The 25,761-nt window shown below is 39.4% G+C and overlaps 2 protein-coding genes across 2 annotated transcripts; both read right to left on the reverse strand.

The window, feature by feature from the left end:
- Positions 1-1,748: 1,748 nt before the first annotated feature.
- Positions 1,749-10,436, reverse strand: LOC125761871 (uncharacterized). The gene is made up of 2 exons (XM_049423427.1): positions 7,629-10,436; positions 1,749-3,718 (listed from the first exon to the last, which is right to left on the reverse strand). Exons 1-2 carry the CDS (start codon positions 7,650-7,652, stop codon positions 2,321-2,323), a joined length of 1,422 nt encoding a protein of 473 aa, XP_049279384.1. The 5' UTR covers positions 7,653-10,436; the 3' UTR covers positions 1,749-2,320.
- Positions 10,437-18,614: 8,178 nt separating this feature from the next.
- LOC125761878 (golgin subfamily A member 6-like protein 6) lies at positions 18,615-22,709 on the reverse strand. The gene is made up of 2 exons (XM_049423435.1): positions 22,594-22,709; positions 18,615-21,689 (listed from the first exon to the last, which is right to left on the reverse strand). Exons 1-2 carry the CDS (start codon positions 22,630-22,632, stop codon positions 20,808-20,810), a joined length of 921 nt encoding a protein of 306 aa, XP_049279392.1. The 5' UTR covers positions 22,633-22,709; the 3' UTR covers positions 18,615-20,807.
- Between the last annotated feature and the right edge of the window lie 3,052 nt (positions 22,710-25,761).

The raw sequence follows: 25,761 nt of genomic DNA on the forward strand, positions 1-25,761 counted from the left end.
CGGCTCGGAAGTTAGCACAGTCCAGTCTGTCGCCCTTTCTGTACACTGGGTGTATGACACCCAGCTTCCACTCGTCCGGTAGTTCTTCCTGGTCCCAAATCCTTACGATCAGCCGATGCATAAGCGCGGCAAGCCTCTCCGGGCCCATCTTGAACAACTCTGCCACCAGCCCCTCGCTGCCAGCTGACTTGTTACGTTTCAGCTGTTTGATGGCACTGATGACTTCGTCCAAGGATGGCGGGGGCACTTCGTCATCCTGCTGGCTGTCGCAATACTGCTCTCCTCTGCTTCCTGCAGAGGTCTCTCCTGCATCTGCTCCGTTCAGGTGCCTGTCGAAGTAGCACTTCAACCTGTCGATCACCTCTCGCTCGTCCGACAGGATATCTCCCTCCTCGTTGCGGCACATAGCGGTTATGGGAGTAAAACCGTCTCGTGCCGCATTCAGCATCCTATAGAACTTACGAGTTTCCCCCGACTGGGACAGGTGCAGCATTAGTTGCTCGTCCGGCTCTTGGAAGCTGCTTTTCTTATCGACTCTTATCGAGAAGAGTCGGGTCTGCTGCCTTCTCAGTCGTCTGTAGTCTTCCACGTTCTGCCTGGTCTCGCGCTGGAGCATGCGAGTACGCGCTGCGTTCTTCTCGGATAGTGCTCGCCTGCACTCATCATCAAACCATTCCTTCCTCCGGTTACGTGTTACGCGGCCAATAGTTCGATCGGCCGTGCTGCTGATGGCTTGTTCCATCATACGCCAATGGTCATCACCGCTCACTGAACCTAAATTTGGGAATCTTCACTGTGCACGACTAGCGAGAGCGAAAAATTGAGTCGTGAGTCGGCGTAGAGATTTTGTAAGTTAAAACGCAGAAGAGTGAGTAAAATATTCGTAAGACCTCGTCATGCTGAGATAAATTCACATACAGGATTAAATGCACTCTTACTCAGAGTGCAAATCTAATTGCATCGTGCATCCTTTGAATTAATGAAGAGATACCAAACGGTGGAATTCTTTGTGATGACTATTGAGGAATCTTGAGGTAACCTGAGGCACTGGTCGGTGGCTTTGCGAAGCAGCTGTATTGCATGTCCTGTTGCTCCCCCCTGTTTTCGGTAGACATGAGATGATTTCGGTAGAGACATGAGTTAATGAGACTGAAGTTACAGAATCTGCCTGCATTCTGGATGCAAGGCCTATCGTCTATATCCTAAAGCCCATAACCTCGAAATTGAGCTGCTGACATACGGTAAAACCCGTAAACTCGATGATAGATGTCGTGGCGGTTACCTTGCCAATTATTCCTATTCCACTATTCCTTAGCGAACCAATGTCTGGTAAAGCTACTAGGTCCACGTTAAGTCCATGATCGCCATCCAGTTACTTCCCTAATGCCCTACGTACAATGTAGGGCGTATGTTCCATGAGCTCATAATACTCGAACTGCTCGAATGCTGCGAACTGCGAACTGAAAAGCTTATTTTCTGTTTTCAATAGTTACGTTGATTAACCTGATGGACTTAGTACCCTTTAGATTGATTAACCAAAGACCTCTGGAGGACCACATGGCAATAAAGTTCAGCGTAATGATGATCCACCGCCCTCTCTCGCTGAAGATGAGCCCAGTTTTCTTTTTTCAATTTTTTGATATTGAAACCAATGTAGAATGACGAGAAATATCAGCTTTTGTGTGTTTAAAACTTATATGGTTATCCAACACCAGCAAAACTAACTGGTAAACTGGCAAACTTAAAACTGGTAACGGTTGACAAGACGTAAAAAGAAATTTTCCCTTTTTATAGTGTGAAACTGTCTGTTAGTAGTTCTAGTACAACTTATTGGCAGTTGACAGTGTTCAAATGTGATCGTTGGTGAGCAACCAGGAGCACAAAGTGGATATACATACCACTTTCCACTATTGGATTGATAACTTTTGTAGCTTGCGGAAACCCTTGTGGGTGGGTGATATTTTGTGTATGATGAATGAGAAAGACAAAACAAAGAATACAGAAAATTTGTGATAACGTATGTTATTTTCTATTAAAATAATTCGGGTACTCGAAACAATCATGTCGACCCCGGCATCCCGACAACATGAGTGATATTTTTATATGTTCCAAATATGTTAACTAAAATGGCAGTAACGATAACAATCAAAAGCAACGACATTTTGGATATTGATGAAGGGAACTTGATCATCGTCTTTCGCTAAAAGATATTGCATTAAACAATTAAATATTCAACAGCATACAATAATATCTAATCTACTAATTAATTGACTTTGTGTTTCAATAGCCTAACAGTGTTTTGTTGCGGTTGATTGGCTGTTTAGGCAGGAAACCGAAAGTCTGATTTGTTTTCTGTGTTATCTGTTTTAACCACCGCTGGGGTAATGTTTGCAGACACTTCCGGAAGTTGACCTTCAACAGCCTTCGGTTGGGCGGTTTCTGCTTCACTGCGTTTGAACAACAACTTTGAGTTCGTGCCATCCTTCCGATCCCAACCGTGTTCAATTTCTTCGTGATGATGATGATCATGGTGATCGGGTGAGGGGAACCACTCGGATATCCACACCGGTTTCCAGATCTTCTTCCAGGCGGGTAGCCAAATTTCCTTCCAGTCTGGTACCCATATTTGTTTCCAAGCTTCCTTCCATTCGAGCTTCTTGTCCGGCACCCAGACTAGCTTTTTACTTGGCTTCCAAATCTGTACCCAAGCCGCCTTCCAAGCGAGTTTTTTCTCCGGTACCCAGATTTGTTTCTTCTCCGTGCGCCATATCTGTTTCCAAGCTTCCTTCCAGCCGAGCTTTTTATCCTCTACCCATACCTGTTTCTTGGCCGGGTGCCAAATCTGTTTCCAGGCCGATTTCCATTCTAATTTTTTATCTGTGCGCCAGATTTGTTTCTGTTCAGTTTTCCAAATTTTCTTCCATCCCGATTTCCACACAAGCTTTTTCTTCCATAGATCATGGCTAGTATATTCCCAACCATCATGATCTTTACCGAGGTACTTTTCACCGGGGACGCCTATTTTGATCCATTCCGGATACCAGTATTGCTTCCACGCGGGAACTTGCACTTCTTTCCAATCGGGTACCTGTATTTCTTTCCACACTGGTTTCCAAATCTGTTTCCATGCTGGTACCTGTATTTCCTTCCATGCTGGAACCTTTATCGGTACCCAGATTGGTTTCCAAATTTTTTTCCAATCAGGCACCTGTATTTCTTTCCATGCGGGGACCTGAATTTCATTCCACACAGGCTTCCAGATTTGCTTCCATGCCGGAATCTGAATATCCTTCCAGACTGGTATTTCTGTCGGTACCCAGATTGGTTTCCATATCTTTTTCCAATCTGGTTTCCAAATTTGTTTTTTGCCTGGTTTCCATATCTTTTTCCAACCTTCCTTCCAAATTAGTTTCTTTTTCCAATACCCAGGGTCATGGTGTTCTTCGTGATGATGGTGATCGTCGAAATGGTGATGTTCTTCGTGATCATGATTATGTTCGAGTAATGTTTCATGCTGCAACAGCGGCAGAGGTTCCGCTACATGGTGCTGATGGTCATCAAACGTTATAGGTGCAGCAGGTGCTGGGTAGTCATAACCGATACGTTTCTGCACTTGTTCTGGTATGTTAATGTTTAGGGTTTCTTCTGCTTTTTGATCGATAACAGCTTTCGCGTCGATTAGAAACGTCTGCAGCGGAACTATCAGCAGGATAGTAACCTGAAATTTTAAAGTTAAACATGTTATTAATGTGCACAACCAAATTGTGAAGGGAATCTTCGATGCAATGCAGATTTACTCCGTTTCGGATGTGGTTGCGGTATATAAATTATGGTAAACGGTTTGATTATACGATAAATTGTTCGTCTTTCTATCATGTTGATTATGTCGCGTTATCAGCATACCTGATAACTTAGATATCAAATTTGATGAACACATTATCAACAGAGTTCATTGCCGTTAGTAAATAATGTAGGCATGTTTTCTTTGTTTGCGTTTTAAGTTTAGTTACGCCAGCAGAAGAAGAAAGTGTTTGCACGATTGTACTGTTGTCGTTGATGTGACAATAAGCATCGAATGCGGAAGCAAATCATAACGCATTTCCGTTACCGATCCATGAAATCGTGAACAGTTAATTAGCATGGTTATGGAAGATTCACATCTGTTTTGATACAAATTTTGTTGTTTTTTGTTTGTTACGTTGTGCACACCACAAATAATTTACGTGTTAAAATTTGTGTAGTAATAGGGGTTCTTGGGCCGGCAAAGGCCCTAAAGCAAAGGCAGCGAATCCGGTCAGGGGATAAAATAAGACATAATATGGCTCGGCCTAGTTTATGGTTTAGAAAACACTGTTAAATTGAAATTATTTAATTTAAAATAGTGTTGCATCTATGTTGTTTCTGAAAATAAATAAGTAGCTTTAATAAAAAAAAAAACAGTTTCAAATTATTGAGACTATGTTTGTTTTGAAACTTAAAATCTTTGTAATGTAATAAAGAGCTGATATGCTGACATGAAAATAGTTTTGTTATAAACATCAAACACTATAACGAAAAGTGCAAAACTAACTCAGGATTACAAATTACTTGACAACTATTCGTGTTTCTAACCTTGATTTAGATTATATGATCGGTTCAATTTTGCTACCATTATTCGAAAGATGGTTGACACATTTTAAAAGGAATCTCTCATAAGTGGCACGCTGGTGGGCATAATTTAAATAGCGAGGTGGCGTTAAGTTGCTGTAACAGCGAAAGTATCACGTCATCTCCATACCTATCCTTGTTTCACCCACGCTGTTGTTGAATTTTTCTGCGTTAGAATGTGTGATGTTCGTTGCGTAATTTACCTCTTTACAAAATTTGAAACGAATGAATAGCTACAAGCATTTAAGAGTATTTTCAAAAAAGCTTTGCTGACAGAGTACCTAGCTTTTCTACAAAACCAATACCGGTTTTGTGATACTTTTTAAACTATTGCACTATCAGTATTCCATTTCCGTAACCGCATCGTAAAAGAAAGGTGTGTTTGTATGTTAAAAGCTTAACCAGCAACAATCATGGATGTGGTTGATGAAAAGAAGGAAAAAAGCAAAACCACGCTGGCTGTACAGATGGATGTTTTTGGAACCGACGCACTTCACAACAGGTATTGAAGCATTCAATCGTTTCTGCACGGGAAGAAGCGTGCCGTCATTTTACCGTCATCAATGTATCTCCACGCTTTGCGCTACAAACAATAGACTCCTCAACGTAGGAGGGGCTCGGCTTGATGACTTCAGTAATATTGGTTCCAACACTGCGGTGAATGAAGAGCCAAACAGCATGGCATACATTCATGGATCTACGTTGAAGCGATCCGTAATGCCTTTTGAAAACAGTGAAAGGCTAAATCTACCGATTTCGTGGAGGAATCGGAAGAGGGCAATTGCTTATGTGCAGTGTATCATGCAAGATGAAAGCGCACGACATAAGAAACACGTGAGAACTCTTTGCATCATAGGTAGATCACTTGAAGATTGCATGTTACCAGTTCCGACATTAAAGAAGAATCTTACATAATATCTTTGGGAATGATCACGATTAACACAGTACTGCAAAAAACAGATAAATAACAAAAATAATGGAATACTAGTTAGGGAATTGTCACTACTATGTATGTTGATTCGATTGACATAACATGTTGGTAGGTTCCGATGTACGTAATTTTGTTGCTGTTATGGAAATAACTTATTCTTTTGAAGCCGCACTAAAAGCTCAATAAGGTTTGGCGTGCAATTACTGGATTTCATTTATTTGAAAGATAGCCACGTTCTGCGTATACGAAACGCGGTTCGCTTGGGATTTAGGAGCGGTCCTATCGCATGAAAACCCAGCACCGCTACCTTCTGTACAAACGGATCATCCACACCACATTTTGGGTACTTCTGGTGTCATTTTGCATTTACACTTTGCTGCGTTACAGGAAAATAACACGGAATATTCGAATTAGGAAGTATGTCGGCTTATTTTAATGACTTTCGCGGAGGAAGTATGCGGAATGCCTGAAGTAAAAGCTCGTTAGTAATTAAATTTTAAGTATCGCTACGGCTCTCTTCAACCGTCTTTAAAATGCTTGTGAAAGTGAAAAAATGTACTAAGTTAACTGTCATAAAGTTTTTTTTTGTAATGTCTTTCTTTTATCATTTATTACTAGCGATGCCGAAGTTTAGAAATTTCACTATGTGATAGTTATTTACATTATTATAGTTTCGATTAAACACTGAAAACAATTTCGGGCAGCACGGTGGTGTATGTGATAAACGGTTGCGGTTCCACACGACAGGACCGGGTACCAAATCCTAACCGGACTGTAATAAGGACTGACTATCCGGCTACGTGGTAATAAGTCTTGATAGCCTGGCTGTCCTTAAGAAGCAAAACAAACCCCTTATATAATAATAAGATGGTGTAAGATAAGATTGGTGTATGTGATAAACGGCGCCGGCCCACACGGCAGGACTGGGTATCAAATTCCGTCCGAACCGTCTCCCCGGCAAAGATTGACTATCCTGTTACGTGGTAAAAGAAGTCTTGACACTGCCAGGCCGTTCTAACCGAGCAAAAAAAATATTAAGATAAAAAGGTGTTGCCTTCACGTATAAGTTTGTATAAAACCAGGAACTATGCATGACTCTTATAGTTTTTACAGTTTTATGTGCACACATATTTAATGAAATCGAAAGTTGATAATAGGCACTAGGGTATGTAGCCTTTCTGTAGAAGTTAAAACTCCTTATGAATATTCTGCCATTAATTTTGGCTTATAGTGCTTTAATTGCTATTTTTTCTGTTTGTTTAATATATTCTTAACGTCATAATAATGCTCTCAAATCTGTTGGACATGGACATCTGCTGGGCAGTAGTAGCATGTTATGAAATATAACAAAACATTTTGTACAAGAAATCAATTGTAAAACAGATTGCAATCGCAAACTCATTGTTGCTAAGAAAGTTGATATAGATGAAATTGTACAGTCGATAAATTTTATTTTATTACTTGAAACAACAGTCGGAAGAATAACACAAATGTAAAATTTGTGTTTTGCTGTGATGGCAATGTAAGAAAGCCAAAATAGAAATGTTATGCTTGTTAGAAAACAATACTACACTGTGTGACGAGTCATCACAAACAAAATTAGAAAAAAAACCTGCGAAAAGTTTTTAAAGCAATTTAAATTTACACAATATATGCTTGTGTGTGTTTTAAAAGTCTTGTAACGATAAATTACATTAAACCTCGGCAATCGTATGTACATATCTTAATGAATGAATCATTCATTTGTTTTTGTATACACTTTCACTGGTTAACGCACTGGGTCCATGTGCTTACAGCTTTGCGTAGGACGTAGATTTACACTAAGTTTCAACCGCCATTCACTCAAATAAATGTGGCACCATGTCAAAACCAAACATCACAGAGAGTTGAAAATGAACTTATCACGCACTCGAACAACATGTACTTCAAACCATCTCGGTATGTTACATCATCAGGAATAATTCACTTTCCACAACGCTTTGATGACGGTGCCGATGGTAAGGATAGCTTTGGCAAATTTGCGAAGAATACAAATAAATAATACACTAACCACTGTATTCCATCGGGATTTCATCCTTCCCGAAGCAGAAGATCGGTGCGGTGCAAGTCCTCTCCAAGGAGCCGTCCGAAACTGACTGACAATTGTTTACATCCGCCAGATCGTTTAATATATATAAACAATCGGTCGCCCCTCCGGAAATCAGTGAAGCGTCGTGGGAGAAATGGGGAAAAACAGTATTACCGGTAGTCTCACCCGGAGTGATCTCAACCTTATGGTTTTGGGGTAGGGATTGAGTCATTTTGGCGCGCACCCGCTCGCCCAAGCGAGGCGACATTGGATCATACGCTGGAGAAAGAGCTTTCGTTCTCCGACCATGCACTATACTGCGGATAGACTAGAGATAGCTTGTATAGCGTCGGTGGTAGGGCGGCAAAACAAAGTTATGTGTAGTATTTTTACATCGCCTGTTCTGCACTCTGCATAGTGTACCGGAAACACATGTAGACACGCGACAAGCGCCGACGTGTACCGTTCGTCCAGAAGGAGAATTGCAAACAAAATGAAAGAATGCGAAAACTTTGAATCAGAATATTCGTTTGAAGTAAAAAGAATACAATTTGTTTATTTGTAAGAATGTAACTTTAGTTCATATTAATTGTGTATATTTACGATGAAAGCTAAAAGTCGAACTATTTTAGAAACATGGAAAAAGGTCAAAAACTACATAAAAATATTATAAAATTTTTTAAAAAATATTTTACTTGAAAAAACACGTGTAAAAAGTATTTATGAAAAAATTTTTAATTTATTTTTTAAAAGAAACCCCCACTATAATCCTGTTTAATGAAGAAGTAGTGCATTTCTTCCAACACATAATAGTTTACTTTCAGTTTCACTAAACTAACCGGTATCTTGAAGTAATAGGTTCACACACGACTCGCACATGATCATCGTCACGAGGCCTCTCAATTCTCATCCGTGAGATGACGGTGCGCTTCTCCGTGGCCCAGACTCTTACACTGTGAAACTAGCTGAACTGTGTCAGCTTCAATATTTCCACCTTTCTTTCCATTTCCATGCAGTAGTTCCATTTGCTTTATGTATTTGCTTCTCGAAGCTTTGCTAAAGTACCGGTATCGGAACAAGGTTGTTCCCGCGCACTCACACGTAGAGATTCCTACTCGGCGTTTGCGTAATCGATTCGCGATTTTTTTTGCTCCGGACACATATTATATCACCGGGGCGTCGTCAACGCTCGAAACACACTGATCCAGACAACTACTCAGGACCAGTTCAGACGCCATGGTCGTGTATGGCGACCAAGTACGGAATCAGGAGCACTGACCACCACTACATGGGGGTGAAAAATTACTTATACTCGCGTCAGTGGCGCAGACCTATGTTCCTTGTCCTCTCTCCGTTTGCCTGTTTCTCCAGGCATGTCAACAATATTGCGACGAAAAAGAAATGGCGCCTCAAGGCCGTTATTAGAGGATTTTGTATCGATGATCATGATTGATTTCTACTTTCGTTTTTGTTCAAAATTGAAAACAAATGAGTCGACTCATGTGCATATCTACTGTCCGTTGACGGAGTTGGTTAGACACATTGTACGGTTTGAAGTAAAAAAACTGTTTACGTAAATGTGTATCACCAAGAACAATAATCTGCCGCTGTCAAATTAGTAAAAAATAAAATAAAAATTAAACAAAATATAGTTGAAAAATTCTTGTTATTCACAAAATAAATGTAAAAAAAAGTAAGGCACAATTTATGAAAATCAAAAAGTGCTTCAAATTCTTGATGTGATCCGGATGTGTGTAGAATGTATATGTTCGTATGGTACAAATATCAGATATGTAGTAGTGGAGCATGGGATGGTTACATAATTTCCAAAAGTGTCGAAACAATGCCATGCCATGAAATACCCACTTTTTAAAGGATATTGATAACCTTCGATTTACAGATGCGGTTGTCTTTTGCATGATGGTTTTGTAAAGGGGATTTGATCGTAAAGATTTAAGCAAATTTTGGAGCTCTGGTTACTTTATTATCCTAATACCTATGAGTATGTGACTACTGATGACTTGGATTGTAGGTCCTACTAGGACATCTTTTAGATGAGAATTCATAGTATTGCTCTATTTGATATTGCTATATATGCTATATCCTTCGTGAAGAACAGATATAAATTTTTGTTAGGCGAAGGCGTTCATCCGTAATCGGGTTTCGACACTTCGGTAGTCGACCGATTAAGACTGTAGTGCCTTGTAAGTGAGTGAATATTGAATCGACTGACTCATCACGATCATCAGATATGCCGGCTTAAAGGAAAGTAATGCATGCAGCGTAACGTTGCAAAGTTTTACATCGTTCATGAATGCGGCTAGCGCTATTGAAACGTGCAGCAGCTAATTTGGATGGCAATAAAATGTGAAATTACGATTTAGAGTGTAGTTTGAATGAATATGAAACGGTTGAACGCAATTAACAGTTCAATATGGGCAATCGTCATTATCAAAGCTAACCATAGGCGGTGGTTAAAATTGTGCTCGTTCAGTATGAATTATTAAGCACTCGATCAGCCTTGTTCCTATTACAGTCTTATTCCATAACACGATTCAGTATGTCCGTTTAAAACATTTTGCGTTAAATAATATGACAATTTGATAATATGTGTTGTAATTGGGTTGTTTTTAATTAATGGCGCTGAAACTGTTTAAAGCATTATCTTGTTCTAGCATAATATCAGTGCGTAAAGACCCTTGTGTTGTCATTGTTAATAATTTTTAATAGTTTGACAGCTAAGTTAATGAAACTGAAAATTAACTACTGATATACATAACTACGTATAATAAGTAGTATTTGAATTTTGAGTATTATAATTATTAAAGACGAAGTCTAGTTTTAGATTGAAAATTATGCTAAAACAATGCAATGTAACTACAATACGTACAATAATAGCAAAGAACCCGAACCTGATTCCATGTAGTCATACGTGGGGTGCTGCTTATGCAGCGTTTGCAGTGTTAATTGTAGTGAGCAGTGTTAAATAATAAAGGTTTTACCGTGTGAAACTAAGAAGCATTAGCACAATATAATCACGCTGTGTCTCGTTTACATTAGTTCTTCATTTTGCGTATCAGGGTTCATAGTTCACTTTGAAATAATGTTGTTACGTATCTACTATACTTAATACTAACGTTATTAAATAACAAAAACAATGGAATTGGCAAGTGAGGAGAAAAGCATGGTGGTTTGAACCGTATTGATTTTATATCAAAAGCTTGATTTTGAATGCTTGGTTTATGTTCCTCAAATGTGTTAATTTACATTGAATTAGTTAAAAAAAGTCATTACATGAAGAAGTGTTTACAGTGAGCATTAGTTCCTGTACGCAATGAAACAGGCTTTTTTATGTGCCTTTAATCGAGTTGTCGATAATTCTATTGATTATGTTAAGACAACATTGGTTATATTAAAAGCAACAATATACACATTTTCAGTATATCTAATCTAATAACTAATCTTGTATATCTAATAACTTCTTCTTTTACGGCTTAATTTTATTTACATGTAGCAATAGGGTAGTTAGTCCTGAGTTCCACATGGGATTTGATACCCTGTCTTATCATGCAGAGATCGGTGCCACTATCATCTCTCCTCCACCAAGCCGCGCCGTAACACTATTAATGTAGAAGCCCAAAATCTTCCATGGATATTGTTTGCGCCTATGCGTAGGCAAAACGCGAACGTGCGTACGAGAGAGAGCGAACTAAGAAATGTAGTAGATGCTAGTGTCAGTGCATAGATTATAAGTTAGTTATTATAGTTACAATATCTGAAAAATAAGTATTAGCCGTAATGCAACCTCCGAGCTGATTAGTGATTTCAAACGATCCGAAATATTGGTGTCGAACAGATATTTTATCATAATTTCTGTAGTAAGCAAAAAGATTGAAATGTTTTTTGAGAATCGACCTAAGCAAGTAAATAATTAAACGGAATAATGCAAGGGGCAGATATCATCGGAAAGCAAAACGGTGAATACTAACTGCAGAGCCGGAAATGTTATGCAATATTTTCTGCATTAGCAGGTAGGATATAAAAGCGAATGGAAAAGGAACTGCCTGCACGATGCTTGCATGATGTCAGAAGGCTCAAAATAGGCCACCAAATACTGCATAGGCTCGATCGGACACTCATAACTGGTTAGCTCTCCTACGGGATCGTGCTAGCAATGTAAGCAAGTGGCATCGAATGACGGAAGAAAGGCAATAGAAGAAACATGAATCGCAAACATACATACAGACATCAGTAGGGGACAAAAAACACACAGCACGATGGAAATGCACCGTGGTTCGGAAGCAAGGGTTACTGAGCTCGTTACCCAAGGTTGGTTGATTAACTTATAGAGACTTTGAGTCGTTCGTCTGCAAAAGCTCGTTACCCAGTAGTTCGTGACATTCCTACAGAAGGGCAAGCTACATCCTATACTCCTGACTGTTAAATTTCATCCGCTACCAGATTCTTTAAAAGGAGTGGAAAATGTGTCTCTGCAAAAACACTTTCACTTTAGCGGAACGATGAATGCAAACGGAGCGTTAGAAAAGCTCAGCATCATGGGTGGGGAGGTGTGATAGATGACACAGCACCTGGAGTACCTGGAGGGTTGTACTGTTATGAAATTATCACTGCTTCCTGCTCTATGTCGCTTTTACCTGGAGCGTTATCACCGATGAAAACAGTGGTCTGGATAAATGATCACTCTTTCTCTTTCTCTGCACACCGGTCACATCTACACACTCAATTCTCTGTCGAAAGTGTTTTTGTTTTGCGCAAACTAATTGGGTCAAGAGGGGATATTAATGCTTGCATTCTATTGCATAATGTCCTCACCCACATTTAACAACAGCATCCAACTTGTTTTATTTCTGTACGTTCCGTTCGTGATACGGACATGAGCGGTAATACTTTCTCCGTGCAATCTGACCCAACTTCAGCAGGAAATAAAAATCAACGTGCTGCAATCGCGAGGTGATTGCAGAGAAGAGTACTCGACGTTCCTTTCAATAATACCCTTTCTGATTGCGTGCAGGGTCCTGAATGCAAATGCTGCTGGTAAAATGTAATTTATGATAATGTTATTATTTCCCATAAGAATGTAGTGATGTAAAACACAGCTGTGGATGGAAATTCGATTGGATGGTTTGTGACATAACAATTCCAACAATTTCTATTCGCTCAGTACTTTGTAAATGCGAAATATACTTTCGAGCGATATTTCATTTCTCTCTTGAAAATCGCATCACATCTATGTGCATAAGGATTTGATGAGTTAATTGCGATGTCTTGACATTAAACTAATTTTCCGTTGATAGGTGTTAATCATACGGTAGTCCGAGTGAAATGATTTACTGCAGTGAACTTGAAATTAATTTACATAATTGAACTATTAAATATCAACTTGCGCAGATCACTAATGCATGATCATGCATAAGCGAAGATTGTAACCCTGGCATTGAACAGCCTGAGGGTATGTGATGGAAGAAGCATAACTTGTTTGATCGTTTGACACGTTTTAGTACATGCTTATTAAGCAATTTAGTCAAAGTGTCGTCGGGTTAAATTCATTGCTAACAAAACGCTTTCTCATTTTCTATATGTCCATAATCAAATAAGTTCTTTCATTCTTCTCTGTCTCGTTCGTAATGTGTTTTCATTTTTGCACCTAATTATTTTGCAAAAAAAAGTTGTATTTTTTGCATTACGTCAACATTCAGTGATAAATGAAAAATTATTGACCGTTAGCTAATGGGAAAAGGTGTCACTGAAACTAACTTTTACCAGCGATATTGCTCTCCATCTGGATGTGGATTTGAGGTGGAAGTAAACTGGTCGTATACGTGAATTCGAATTGCCTTTATCTGATTAGGAAGCATGTGTGATTGAAGTAATCTGTAGAAGAAGGAGAAAACACGTGCAAATATATTGACGGGATCGGCATCGTCAGTGTTCCTTTTCCACATGCTGTGTGAATACGTAACATTGGTTTGGATCGCTTCCGCCGCACAATATATGAGGGTTCTCCGTAGAGAATGTTGAACGGGTCGAGGTTTCCTACTTCTCGGGAAGCTGCGGGTAGGATAAGCTCGACAGCAAAGAAAAACGAGTTTTTGGAAAACTATTATTTAATGGGTTCGCTTTACTACATAGCAAACCGCGTGCTTGTACACGCAGCGATTGGAAGAGGTGGCACTGATAGGGCAAAACTGTGCGTTTGCTTTTACGACTATGTTTTGATGCCATACTTTTAACTGATGGTAGCTACTTCCAGGTTACTGCATACCAAAACGGAATGAAACCTTTTTTTACAGATATGGCTAAGGGAAATGAACTGAAAGAGAAAAACAGGTTGATGTTAGTGCAGCTACAAACACTGCTGCAATTGTAGTTCGCATGAAAACGAATTTGGTCAACTAAAAAGACAAAAAATGTAAATCAATCAAGGCATCAGGAAGTCACGTTTATGAAATATTATAATTAAATATCGCAAAGATGGAAACATCCTAATAATTATGTCACAGTATAAAATATCGAACTCATGAAAATCGTAGTTTGTGTATCAATACAGACAATTTAAGGAACTCAAGTATGTGAACAGAACATAAGCAATAAATCTCTGTTGACTACATGCTGCCGATGCAGAAGGATAAGATTGATGATTTTTAATTTATTTTAATTTTATATGTATATTCTAAAATCAGCAACGAACATTGTAATTTCTGTTTAGTTAGCAACTCTTTTTTCACTTGTATTCGTATTCGTTTACTGAATCATTTTAAAATTCGTTAAAAAATTACAAGTATTTTAAAGTCACCTCGTAGAATGTGAACATACATTTCAAATTTATTTTGGAATGTCTTAGGATGTCCTGAAGACCTTAGGATCTTTGCGCTGCAAAATTTTTGTTATTCTGTTCTTCTTCTCTCTTTGAGACGCATAGGTGGTACGATAACGGAATCCAGCCTCGTGGACCATTAATTGGCTTGCCTTATGAATGCACCCTAATGGACTTGCTCTCCAAGGTCTCAAACTTTTTACGAGGCCTTTTAACTTAACCCGTTACTTGTTATTCTGGTTATTAAATATTTCGGTACTACTTTTTTCCTTAATATCATTAAAAAAGACATCTACGTATACGGTGAGATGTATACCGAATGTGCAACAATCATTACAAGCTTTGACAAGCTTTAACTTTGTAAATCACAATTCTAATCTATCCGAAACCTTGTATTTAATATCAGAAAACTAGTAGCTGTATATGTATGTTTCAACATTAAAGTTTATGTCTTGAAAAGTAATCATCCAGGACTAGTTAGTACAGGTTCGAACATACAACATACTGGTTGTTAATACACGTGGTTTTTTTTATTAATGTAATCATGATGGTATATGCCTGACTACGTTTGGTGGAAACTGGATCTATGCCTATTACCTAATGTATCAAAAGGAGAAAATACAGTTAAGTTTTTTGTTGTTATCAATTTAAATCAGTTTTTTTTCTTGGACAAATCTTATTTCGGCTAGGATTTGTGACTTTTACTTTCCCACTGTGTTTATGTATGCGGATTGCAGAAGTACGGGAACCTATGTTTCAAAATGTTTTTTGAGAGTGAAATTGAAAATTTATCCGCTAATATCATTTCAAAAGAATGAGCAGAGCAGAGAATATTTCTACATAGTTAGCATTATTTGCGCTTTATGTACAAAACAATTGTTGTAAAAGGGCATTTTAAATTCATCAAAAATACAATATGTTAATAATTTAAACAGATTTATATGCTCTTTAAGCGTAGTCGATTAAAAAAAACTTAAAATTTTTGTAGTCTTATTATTATTTATCTTGTGTCCTTTCTATTTAGCGAAAATGTTGTAAAATTGAATAAGAATCTTGAAAATAACAAAAGTGATTAATTAAGCAACAAGTGAATGTGTGCTGCAAACATGTAAAGATATTGCATGCGATGAAATCATCACGTCGGCACAGTGCCTGCACAGGGTCTACGAATTGAAATATTTCACTGTGGGAACCGTTATTATGCTTTTGCACAGAAATTTGATTTGACGACGCATTGAACTCTTTTGTAATTTCGAATGACATTATCAGTTTATTGTCAGTACCTAGAATGTACTTTAATTCCATCCTTTTCATATGTGGGCGAACCAAACTAATTGTAATAGCAATAGAAATGGCAATAGGTATTTATATGTTGCGTTTGAGGTAATGTACGACTAAACAACACGTCCCGATGTGGGTTCAAATCTTTTCTTGACCGTGCCTGCCATGAGCAGAATTGGTCTTTTCAATTTTCAGTAATTAAAGCCGCACATTGTCAAGCCAGGGCCAAAGGCTAAGATCGAAAACGGTAGTAGTTTGCTTACCAAGACGTAGAAGGCTAACTAATCTTTTTTTTACAATTATATGTCATATTCGCAATCTGTACTTGTCATTTGTAAAACACATAAAAACGCGGAAATATAAATATTGTTACGAATAACTGGAGAACGTATTAATAGATTCGTTCTTTCGAGAATTAAAAAAAATGAAAAAAAAAAAATTTCATGTATGATTTTTATTTTCATTCACAGCTAGGCATATTTTATTGGAAATTCAATTTATGCAATATTTTTTTTACTTTTCACAACATTTTTGTAGTAAGCCTTATGTAATTACTAGCTTACCCGGCAAACCTAGCTTTGCCCTTAAACATTCGTTTTGTAATTAAAGCAAACGTTTTGAGTGTTCAATCTTGATTCGTGTGGTACTATTAAGAGTGACGATTAGAGAATATCGTTGATTATTTGAAAATTCTTAAATAATTGCCATTCTTAATCCAAATGATACTCCCAATCAACGCAAATTTTGCTTCTTTTTTGTGGTTCTTCTTCTTCTTTTCTGTTACTTCAGAAGGTATTTCTGGCTTTCCTTGACGATTGGGATTTAATACCAGTCCCTTCCGTGTATGGCGCCGATTCCACATGTACCACCGAGCCGCAAATCACTAAATAGCATTTTTGAATTATCCACCGCCGGTGGTGCATGTGATAAACGGCGCCGGTACCCACGCTGGACCGGGTTCAAATCCCATCCGGACCGTCCCCCCGTAGCAAGTACTGACTTATCCCGCTACGTGGTAAAAATAAGTCTAGTAAGCCAGAAATGGCCGACGTGACCAGTAAGGTCGTTAAAGCCAAGAAGAGAGAGATAATTATTCACACACTTGCTTTTTACTTATTTATCATTCACTTTACGCTTTAATGAATAAAATTGCAGAAATAAATCATCATGTGTACCTACTTTGATTGATTTATTCGTTAGAACTTTTTTGTTTTAGTAGTGTTCAACATTCGTGTTGAAAAAATGGCTATGCCTACTTGATAACTCCCGTAGGAAAAACCGAAAAGAACTCATAATAATGGCCAGAGGCCACCTAGCGAAACGAAAAATAGCGGTAAACCTATTCTCATACCTAACGAACGTTTAGCGAAAATTTCATACAAATCGGTTTAGCCGTTTAAGAGGAGTTTGCACACTAACACCGCGACACGAGAATTTTATATATATATAGATAGATTATATTGGTTTATTTCCATTATACCACCGTAGTAAGTTCAGTCAGTCTTTGCCATGATAATGCAATGGTAATTTTTCATGAATTGTGTAATTGTAGTAATCTGCTAAGAGTGGTTTTAATGGTAGAAACGTCACGATAGAACGGCTACAAAACCTTATCCGGACCGCTCTCACGTAAGCACGATTAGACTATCCAGCTGCGGCTAAATGAAGTTAGCGATAGGAAGAACGCAGAAAAATGTAATAAGATTGTGAATTGCTAACAGAAACAGAAAAAGATTGCAATTTTTGCTATTGTTTATCATGCATTTTGATGTACTATTGCATTCGACAGTTCTATCATCATTTCGTGTAATCACAGTTCATATTGTTGGTATAATTTCATTTTCGGACTGAAGCTGATGACATCAGTTACTTTTCATGTTTCGGCTAATCGTGCCATCTTATCTAGCCCTGCTTCAGTACGTAGCAACTCAGTGATTATGTAAGCGTAGTGTAAATTTGACTGTCTATATTTTGGGTGCTCAAAGCTTTTTATGTATTCACTGGCTTTCGGAAAATTTCTCTCCGCGTTGATTATGGTTTGCTTTGATAGTGCATGTAACATTTTTTACCTTGCGTCACACTTCTTTTCCACGCAGTTTTCCATTAACTGCCTAGCGTTGGATCATCCTAAGTTATAAATGTGGAAGCTGCGATGGAAAAAAATGAGGCACGGCCAAATTCCCCACCAAAGCTTTCTTAGGCGGCGACATTAAGGGTTGGTGGTGTACAGAGAGCCGTTTTATTTTCGTTTCTCATCTTTACGTTTTCCACCACTGAGTGAGCTGCAAGGGACGTGGGAAAACGCGTGGTCGACGTCAAAGTGAATGCCAAATGCGCGTAAACGAAGATCAAGAGCGGCTATTTGCAGCGAACGGAAAGAAAACTCGAACCGTTGGGACCGGCAAAAAAAAGCACAAAACAGTGCATTTCCCCATTTACTACAACGTGCCACGGCGCATTGCACCGGCTGCTATCGCATTGCTGAAGGCCACCACCATTGCGGCGTATCACAAAACGCGATAATGATTTGTGATCGTTGCCGCATACACGCACCCGTCACAGCCAAACAGCAGCAGTAGTTTTTACCCTTTTGGATGGTTTTTTTTTTAATGGAGCGTTTAATAGAAATTCCACTTTCTGCTCCATACGCATTTGGGCAGGCCGCCAAAAAGCATCATGGTGAGCTTTTTTTACGAGCCATGTGTTTGGCCTTTTTTTTTGTTTATTTGTTACTTACTTTATAAAATCTTTCAACTTTTAACTTTCCATTCGTAACGAACCGCCCGATGCGGAATCTACCGGAACCGGAAGCAGATGCGATGGAGCGGATTTATGTCGGGTTCACATACCACCTGTTTCTCACTCGATTTCTTTCGCCTTTTTTTCTCTCTGATGTACTGCACAGCGGGAACTGATGCCTTTGCACCATGTTCACGTCGCTTCGGCGGAACCTTTTTCACACTTAAACACAAAATACTACCTTTAGCCATTTAGCCCATCCCCACCCAAAAACAAAAAGTGGACATCGGAAATGTTGTTTCTTGTTTCACAGTTCATTTTTAATTTGACAAATGGAGCATTCGCTTGTTCAATGAGATAACAACTATTTACACAATTATTTACAAAGGTACGATGAGTGTGATAGTTTGCATGAGGTACTTCTGTTTTAAACGCGCTCGTGCGTTCTCACTGCTGTGTTGCGATGTTGGTTCAGGGCACATGTGCAAATACTTTTAGTTAGTGTGCTCAAGTCATTGGTTTTGTATTATGTATAGGGTTGCTTTGTCTCGTATGGCAGAAAAACGGTCGTACGTTATTGTCCTGATTGTCCTGTGTTGAAACCTAATCGTTTTCTTTTACTGTCCTTAGCGAACAGCTTCCAGCGTCCTATTCTTAAAAACTCATTTTCGTTGCCTCGCATTAACTTCTGAACCTGCTTTTGTTCTTCGCTAGGTGGGATATGTAGTTGTTCTGACTTTTCAACAATCGTTCACACTTTTTGACTAAATTGATTGACTGAAAACGAACAGCACGGATAAGCTAATTAGCATCGTCTCATTATATCTGTCGTTTCGTGCCATATGTGTATTGTGCCACTAACCCCCTAGTCGATCGATCACGCAGGAAAAGTGAGAAGAGAATAAAATAATAATAAGCATTCAGTAATTTCGTTTCCAATCAAAACACCGCTATTGTCCGTCTACAATTTCGCAACGAAACTTCCGCGTCGTTGTGCTTTCGCTTTGAATGCAGCAGCGGCCAACGCTAATGCAATTTAGCGATGAGCGACGTAAGATCGACAAATGGATGAAAAGCAAAAAATACTCATCAACACAAATAAAGTTTCTGTGTTGAGCATGAAAATTCGATTCGATTCATAAGCGCTTCAATCGCTCATCGATTTTTTAAAGACAACAACAAAACATTCAGTGGTGGTAAAAAAAATGATTCGATGGTGATCTCATCGTAGCACGTAGAAGCAACAAGTTGATCGAAAAAGCATGCCCGAACTGATCATGTTACATGCTAAATTACCTTGCAAATTGCGATGAATCGATCATTTATCGATCGTGCATAACAAACAACAACAAAAAACGCATATTGGACTCATAACATGATACGAGTGGGAGGTCGAATGTCACCGTTGCTTGTACACGATGGTGTTGATCGTATAACGTGGCTCTTTTAGCTTGTCCATCTTTCTAGCAAAACACACCTGCCAATTGTTTGGATCAAGTGGTAAAACAATGAATCCAGACAGCCTACGTTTTTTTTCACTGTGATCGCACCGAGAAAAAAACGATACATTACGATGATTGCTGAGCTCCCGTGCTTGATACGCGATGATGGCGTCTGCGTTTTTTTTTCGAACAAAGGGAGGAAATCATTATTTTTCATCTCAGACCCAGAAACCCTTTTGTCTACCCTCATGTTTGTGCAAAATGATCTCCACTCTCATTACAACGATCATCACACGACGGTTTGTCAGACTGAAGATGGACTGGGATGGAAAATAAAAATAAGCAAGTCTCTCGTCTTCAACGACGTATACGGTACTTCCTTCGGCAGTAGCGAGATGGACAATTGAGGCAGGTCGGAAGTCGAAACACGTAGATCGGAACGACCAAACGTGTCTGCAAATGAACTGGCAGTAGCTGTGGGAACTACTTAATACGGGCGATGATGTAATAATTCGCTCGCGGGAAATTACGGGCGCTTTTCAAGATGTGCACAAATGTGCAAGAAAATAATGCTTTGAATACTACTGGGAACGATAGCGGTTTGGAAAATGTTAAAAGTTGAGAAAGGAAAAAGTGAAACCGAGAACTGGTTGAGATTAAGAAAACAGAATGAATGCAGGATAGAAAAGATCGACTAAAGACGACGAGCGCACGAAACGACGCAAAACAAAAGCTGAAATCATTACAAACTATTACGAGGAAGACATAGGAAAGGGATAAACGATAGAGAAGAAAACAATCTATCATTCTAACCACTAGCAAGAGTTCTACTGGGTGCTTACTATATCTAGTGCGCTTTTCCGACTAATGCCATCCGTGGCTGACTGGTACGCAGGCCTTCTCCCAGACCGGTTTCCACACTTTCTTCCAGGCAGGGACCTGAATTTCCTTCCAGGCTGGGACCTTAATCTCTTTCCAGTCTTCCTTCCATTCGAGCTTCTTCTCGGTCGCCCACTCCTGTTTCTTCTCGACACGCCAGATCTCGACCTTCTCCTCCTTCCACAGTTCCTCCTTCTTCTTCACCCAGATCTGCTTCTTCTCGGTACGCCACACCTGCACCCACTCTTCCTTCCATTCGAGTTTCTTCTCGGTTTTCCATTCCTCTTTCTTGACCGTCTTCCAGACCTTCTTCCACAGGGGCTTCCAGACCATTTTCTTCTTCCACAGATCATGGCTCGTGTACTCCCAACCGTGTTCGTCCTTGCCTAGGTACTTTTCGCCAGGAATGCCAACCTTGACCGTGTCGGGAACCCAAATCTGTTTCCATTCTGGCACCTGTACTTCCTTCCAGACTGGAACCTGCACCTCGCGCCAGATCGGTTTGTTGACCTTTTTCCAATCCGGCACCTGTACCTCCTTCCAGGCTGGTATTTCCGTTTCCTTCCAGTACGGTTTCTTGATGATCTTCCAGTCTGGCACCTTTACTTCGCGCCAGATCGGAACTTCCACCACCTTCCAGACCGGGATCTGTTGCTTTTTCCACTCGGACTTCCACACCTCCACCTTTTTCGACTCCCAGACCTTCTTCCAGTCCTCCTTCCAGGCCAACTTCTTCTCCCAGACGCACTTTGGTTCGTGGTGGTCGTGACCCTTGTTGAAGAAGAACGGAGCAGGGCTTCGCTTTTGTCGAATGGCAACAGATTCGTCCGCTAGAACCAAAGACACACAGAGGCAGCCCACGAAGGCCTGTCGCAGTGTGGAGGAAAGGATGAAGAACAAATTAGGGATTAGTCATATGAGCAGGATATACATCACAACTTAAAGATAATATTTCTCATATTTGTGACTAATCAGCATTGTAGGGATGTATCCCCATGCGCAAATTTTAAACCATCAACGTTACACTTAAAATATGTAATGGAGGTAGTGTTACACAAGAGCGAAACACACTCGTTTCGTCGTTAAAAACGTTTTAAATTCCAAATCAAGTCTTATCTTTTTGCCTCGCAATCATTATCCGGTCGTTTTGATTACTTTCGCAATAGTCAAATATTTGCAACATGCTTTACATAACTAGCGCAAACACTTTTGTAAGCTTGGTGGGTTATAGGCACAGTTCTCGAAGTCACATTTTTAGTACGCAGTGCATTTGTTACGAGTCACGTGCTCAGTGTTAGCTGATCGCTCACAAAAACTAGCCTGCCTGCAATGGCATTTGCTGCAAGTCCGTTTAATGCTGCTTCAAGCATCCTTATCAACGTTACAAGGTAAACGTCCAAGAATCAGGTGATCGTCGCACATCACTTTATTTAATTGCGCACTCGACTGTTGGCGAATTTTCACAGCTGGTGTGTTTAAAGAGTTTACATTTTGCACCAGTGCACAATCGTAACTATGTTCACCATGTTAGCACCAGAATAACTATGTTTCAAATGTCCTTAGTTGGAAATCTTAGATCTAGTTCGATGCTGGATGTTGTTTTCACGGTCGTAGCAATTAAACGAGTACCGAAACTCATTAACCAAAATTGAAATAAATGCACGCCACATACACACAAATGACATACACGAATACACACACTTAAAGTTTTTGATTAAAACACGCTTAGTAACTTAAAAACCCCAAACCATGCCCATATTGGAACACTAACCAGCAGCGTTAACGACCTCATCTTGGATGGTCGACGCATGGATTTGGTAGTTAGCAAACTAATCCACACACTACACTTCTTGACCACGCTGGTCTTGATACTGTCGATAAATTGAAGAAGATCGTGCATTTTATACCGAAAAACCGTACAACTTGTGCACCTTCCATTTCTCCTGCGAAAACGAACGCGCGGCTGCAAGTGAATGGGGGTTCTGCATAGGTAACCGAAGGCACGGAGGCTTCAGCCATCCATTCAATATACCAACCAGGCGGCAGCAGCGAAGGCTACGAAGTTCTCTAACAAGCTCCCCTCTATTGCGTACGGTGCCGGTCGGTCGTAGCTTGGTCGCTGATTGAAGTCTCCCCCGTTCATTCCAGTTGGCGCGCAGAAGAAAAGCGAAAGCACTCGCCAAAAAAGCTGAAAAGTGTACATAAGTATGCTGGTTTTCCGCCTTGATGAGAGGGACAGCGTGGCGTACGCTAGCTGTAGAATGTGGCCAGAGAAGCGGCCAAACGAAAGTGACAGTGATATCGAATTCCGAAGTAGCCGCCCCACCATTGGCTGTGGGCCGCTAGACACTACGCCGCAGGATGCAGTTGCGTGAAACGAACTTGCAGTTCGCACTTTGGTTACAGTGTGGTATGACGGTGATTGGTTAGGCTGCCTTCCATGCGGCCACAGTGTAAGCTGGACGTGATGTGTGGTTTGAAGTGCGAGCTTCAAGTTGGTGTTTGTATTATTTGGGACAAACTTTTTTTCTGTCGCTTTTGCAACATGAATTAATTGCTCATCCGGTATAGAAACACAGATTTGCTCTTTATGTTGAATTTTTTTTTCAAAAACAATGTTTAGTTCGAAGCTTTGAATATAAATTCGTATCCTTAATAACAAATTCGCCATTTTTAATCATAAATGCAAAACCATTGATAATAATTTCGTTTTACTAACTTACTTAAGTGTTTTGATCAAATTCAGAGCTAACGGCTGCAATAGCCAAACTATTTCCATGAATATGTTGTGTCTTAAAACTACCATGGGTGGGATATTAGAGAATGACCGAATCAGAAACGGCCGGAAACATAAATCAACTCGCCTTCGAGGTTATTTGTTCAGCCTATTCATAGTAGAGGCAAATCTTGCGGTTACACTTCTACAAGATGGTACGGACTAGGGATATAGAGAGTCACAATAAACTACATTCGCAAATAGTGTGAGCAGATAACTGCTACATCTGTCGGGCCTTTCAGTGCAGGTCATTTCGAATTCAATACCCATCTCTTTGTTTTCTTCATAGCTTTTTCCGTACCAAGGTTGAAACATAATTCTTCTTTTATGCGCCATAGATAATGATCGCGTATTTTGCTGCCGTTTGCAATTTTTTTTGGTTCCTGTTCTGTACAATTTCTTTTCTTTTAATCATTCTACCGGAAAATGATAAAATTGCGCTAGTAACGGGAAACAAATACCTTAGCTAATCAAGTTAACATATTGTTAAATGTACAGATATTATAAAATTTAATTTTGTCAAAAAGTTTTGTTTTGAACGTGCATTGTTGTTTGTTGCTATTACATCTTACCTAAAACGTAATGCGTTCAAGAGTACAGCGAGTTTTGCAAGTTAAGAAGCACACAGCTATAAAGCTATAATAAAGTGTCAAGCACGCCAAGACAAGGTTGTTGACCTTAACACCTTCCACTTTCCTGCTATGGCACAGTTTACAATAGCGTTGTCGTATCCTTTATGCCTTCAAGCTAGATGAATCGGTTGAAGGTTTTGGTTATTTTTAGCCAAGGATGATTTGCATTTTTTTTACGTTGTTAGCGCCGATGATAACAAAAAGATCATCAAAAACAAAAAGAAACAAAATGAAAAGTATTGTTCATGTAACAAAGGCGATGAGATGCATTTAATCGTGTCATTACTTGTTGGGGCATTAGATCGATTCATCGCATTAACGAATTATGTTTTCATTTTTATGGCCTGTAGTACCGAGTTCAGATTTAAAATTTCAATTGTGTTTGAGTAATATAAATCGTCTATTTTACACTTAGAACACATCATGGTAACTTGAGATAGAGATTTAAATCGTATTTCAAATAAATTTTCCCATTGGAATATTGTGAAATGTCGTTAATCCGTTGCAGCTTCCAAAACACTCATCTCAAAATATCCTCATATGTTTATGCGTCGAGTAAATGTTTCTTTCATATTATTGATGTTTACCTGTAATCTTTCCTTATACAAGGATAATTCTTTTATTAAGCGATCATTAATCTTTATGCGTTTTTGTGGTGCAATACAGCGCTAATAAAATTCAGCCAGTGCTGGTGTTTATTATAGACCAAGAAGATCAATCCGGTTGGCCGTACGTAGTTGAATGCTTCATTGCGAATCTTACGAGAGTTGCTTCTTCCTATTGTGCACAAAGAAACAACGGGTTCGATCCGTAGAGGGCGTTACAGGTACATTCAAAAGTGTCCGTTTTATGATCACTGCTCATTCCCTTTTAGGATATCGTGGCACATAAAGCAACGCACATACCCATTGCATAATAACCATTCCGTACGATGGGGATTGGATTTTCCTTCAACATGATCTTCAGGCTGGACCGTAAATAGGGGCTTTTTTTGGTTAAATTTTAATTTTGTTTTCTTTGCTGTCTACTCATTTCTTTTCTCATAGCCTCTTCCTACGCTCTTCACTCATTATGGAGTGTAACGATATGATACAGCTTCTTTTCTCGGTCACGTCACAACCGGAGGCTGTGTGGAATGCGTACAATCACTTTTTTGGGGATTGTTTTTTCCTGCTTCCCCATCGTCTCCTGGGGGAGCAGGGTTGCGTTTTTGCCGATCGTTTCTGGAACAACTTTGATACTTTTACTTTTCGTTTGCCCGCAGCTCCTCTGCTTTGTACCACATTTCTTCAACCATAATCGTTTCGAAGGTCAAATCCATTTCAGGACAAAAAAGATGTATCAGTGACCGTAAATTGGCGATGCTTTTGTTGCTCGTACATACCAGATAAGCGAAACTGACAAGCAATGTAAACGGTTCGTCTACAACAGCGTTTGCGAAACGGGTGAAAATGGAGCCATCACCCTGTCGGAACAGTAATAGTCGCCGATTAAGACAAAGTCATCCGTTTTGTTAGTGCAAACACTCACT

The sequence above is a fragment of the Anopheles funestus genome, chromosome 2RL (genome assembly GCF_943734845.2).
Source record: "Anopheles funestus chromosome 2RL, idAnoFuneDA-416_04, whole genome shotgun sequence".
Classification (NCBI taxonomy): domain Eukaryota; kingdom Metazoa; phylum Arthropoda; class Insecta; order Diptera; family Culicidae; genus Anopheles; species Anopheles funestus.

Coding starts and splice junctions, on each gene's coding strand:
- LOC125761871 (XM_049423427.1), bottom strand. CDS start 7,652: ATGAAATCCCGATGGAATACAGTG. Junction 3,719..7,628: donor AATCCCGATGGAATACAGTG/GTTAGTGTATTA, acceptor TTAAAATTTCAG/GTTACTATCCTGCTGATAGT.
- LOC125761878 (XM_049423435.1), bottom strand. CDS start 22,632: ATGCGTCGACCATCCAAGATGAGGTCGTTAACGCTGCTG. Junction 21,690..22,593: donor TGAGGTCGTTAACGCTGCTG/GTTAGTGTTCCA, acceptor ACACTGCGACAG/GCCTTCGTGGGCTGCCTCTG.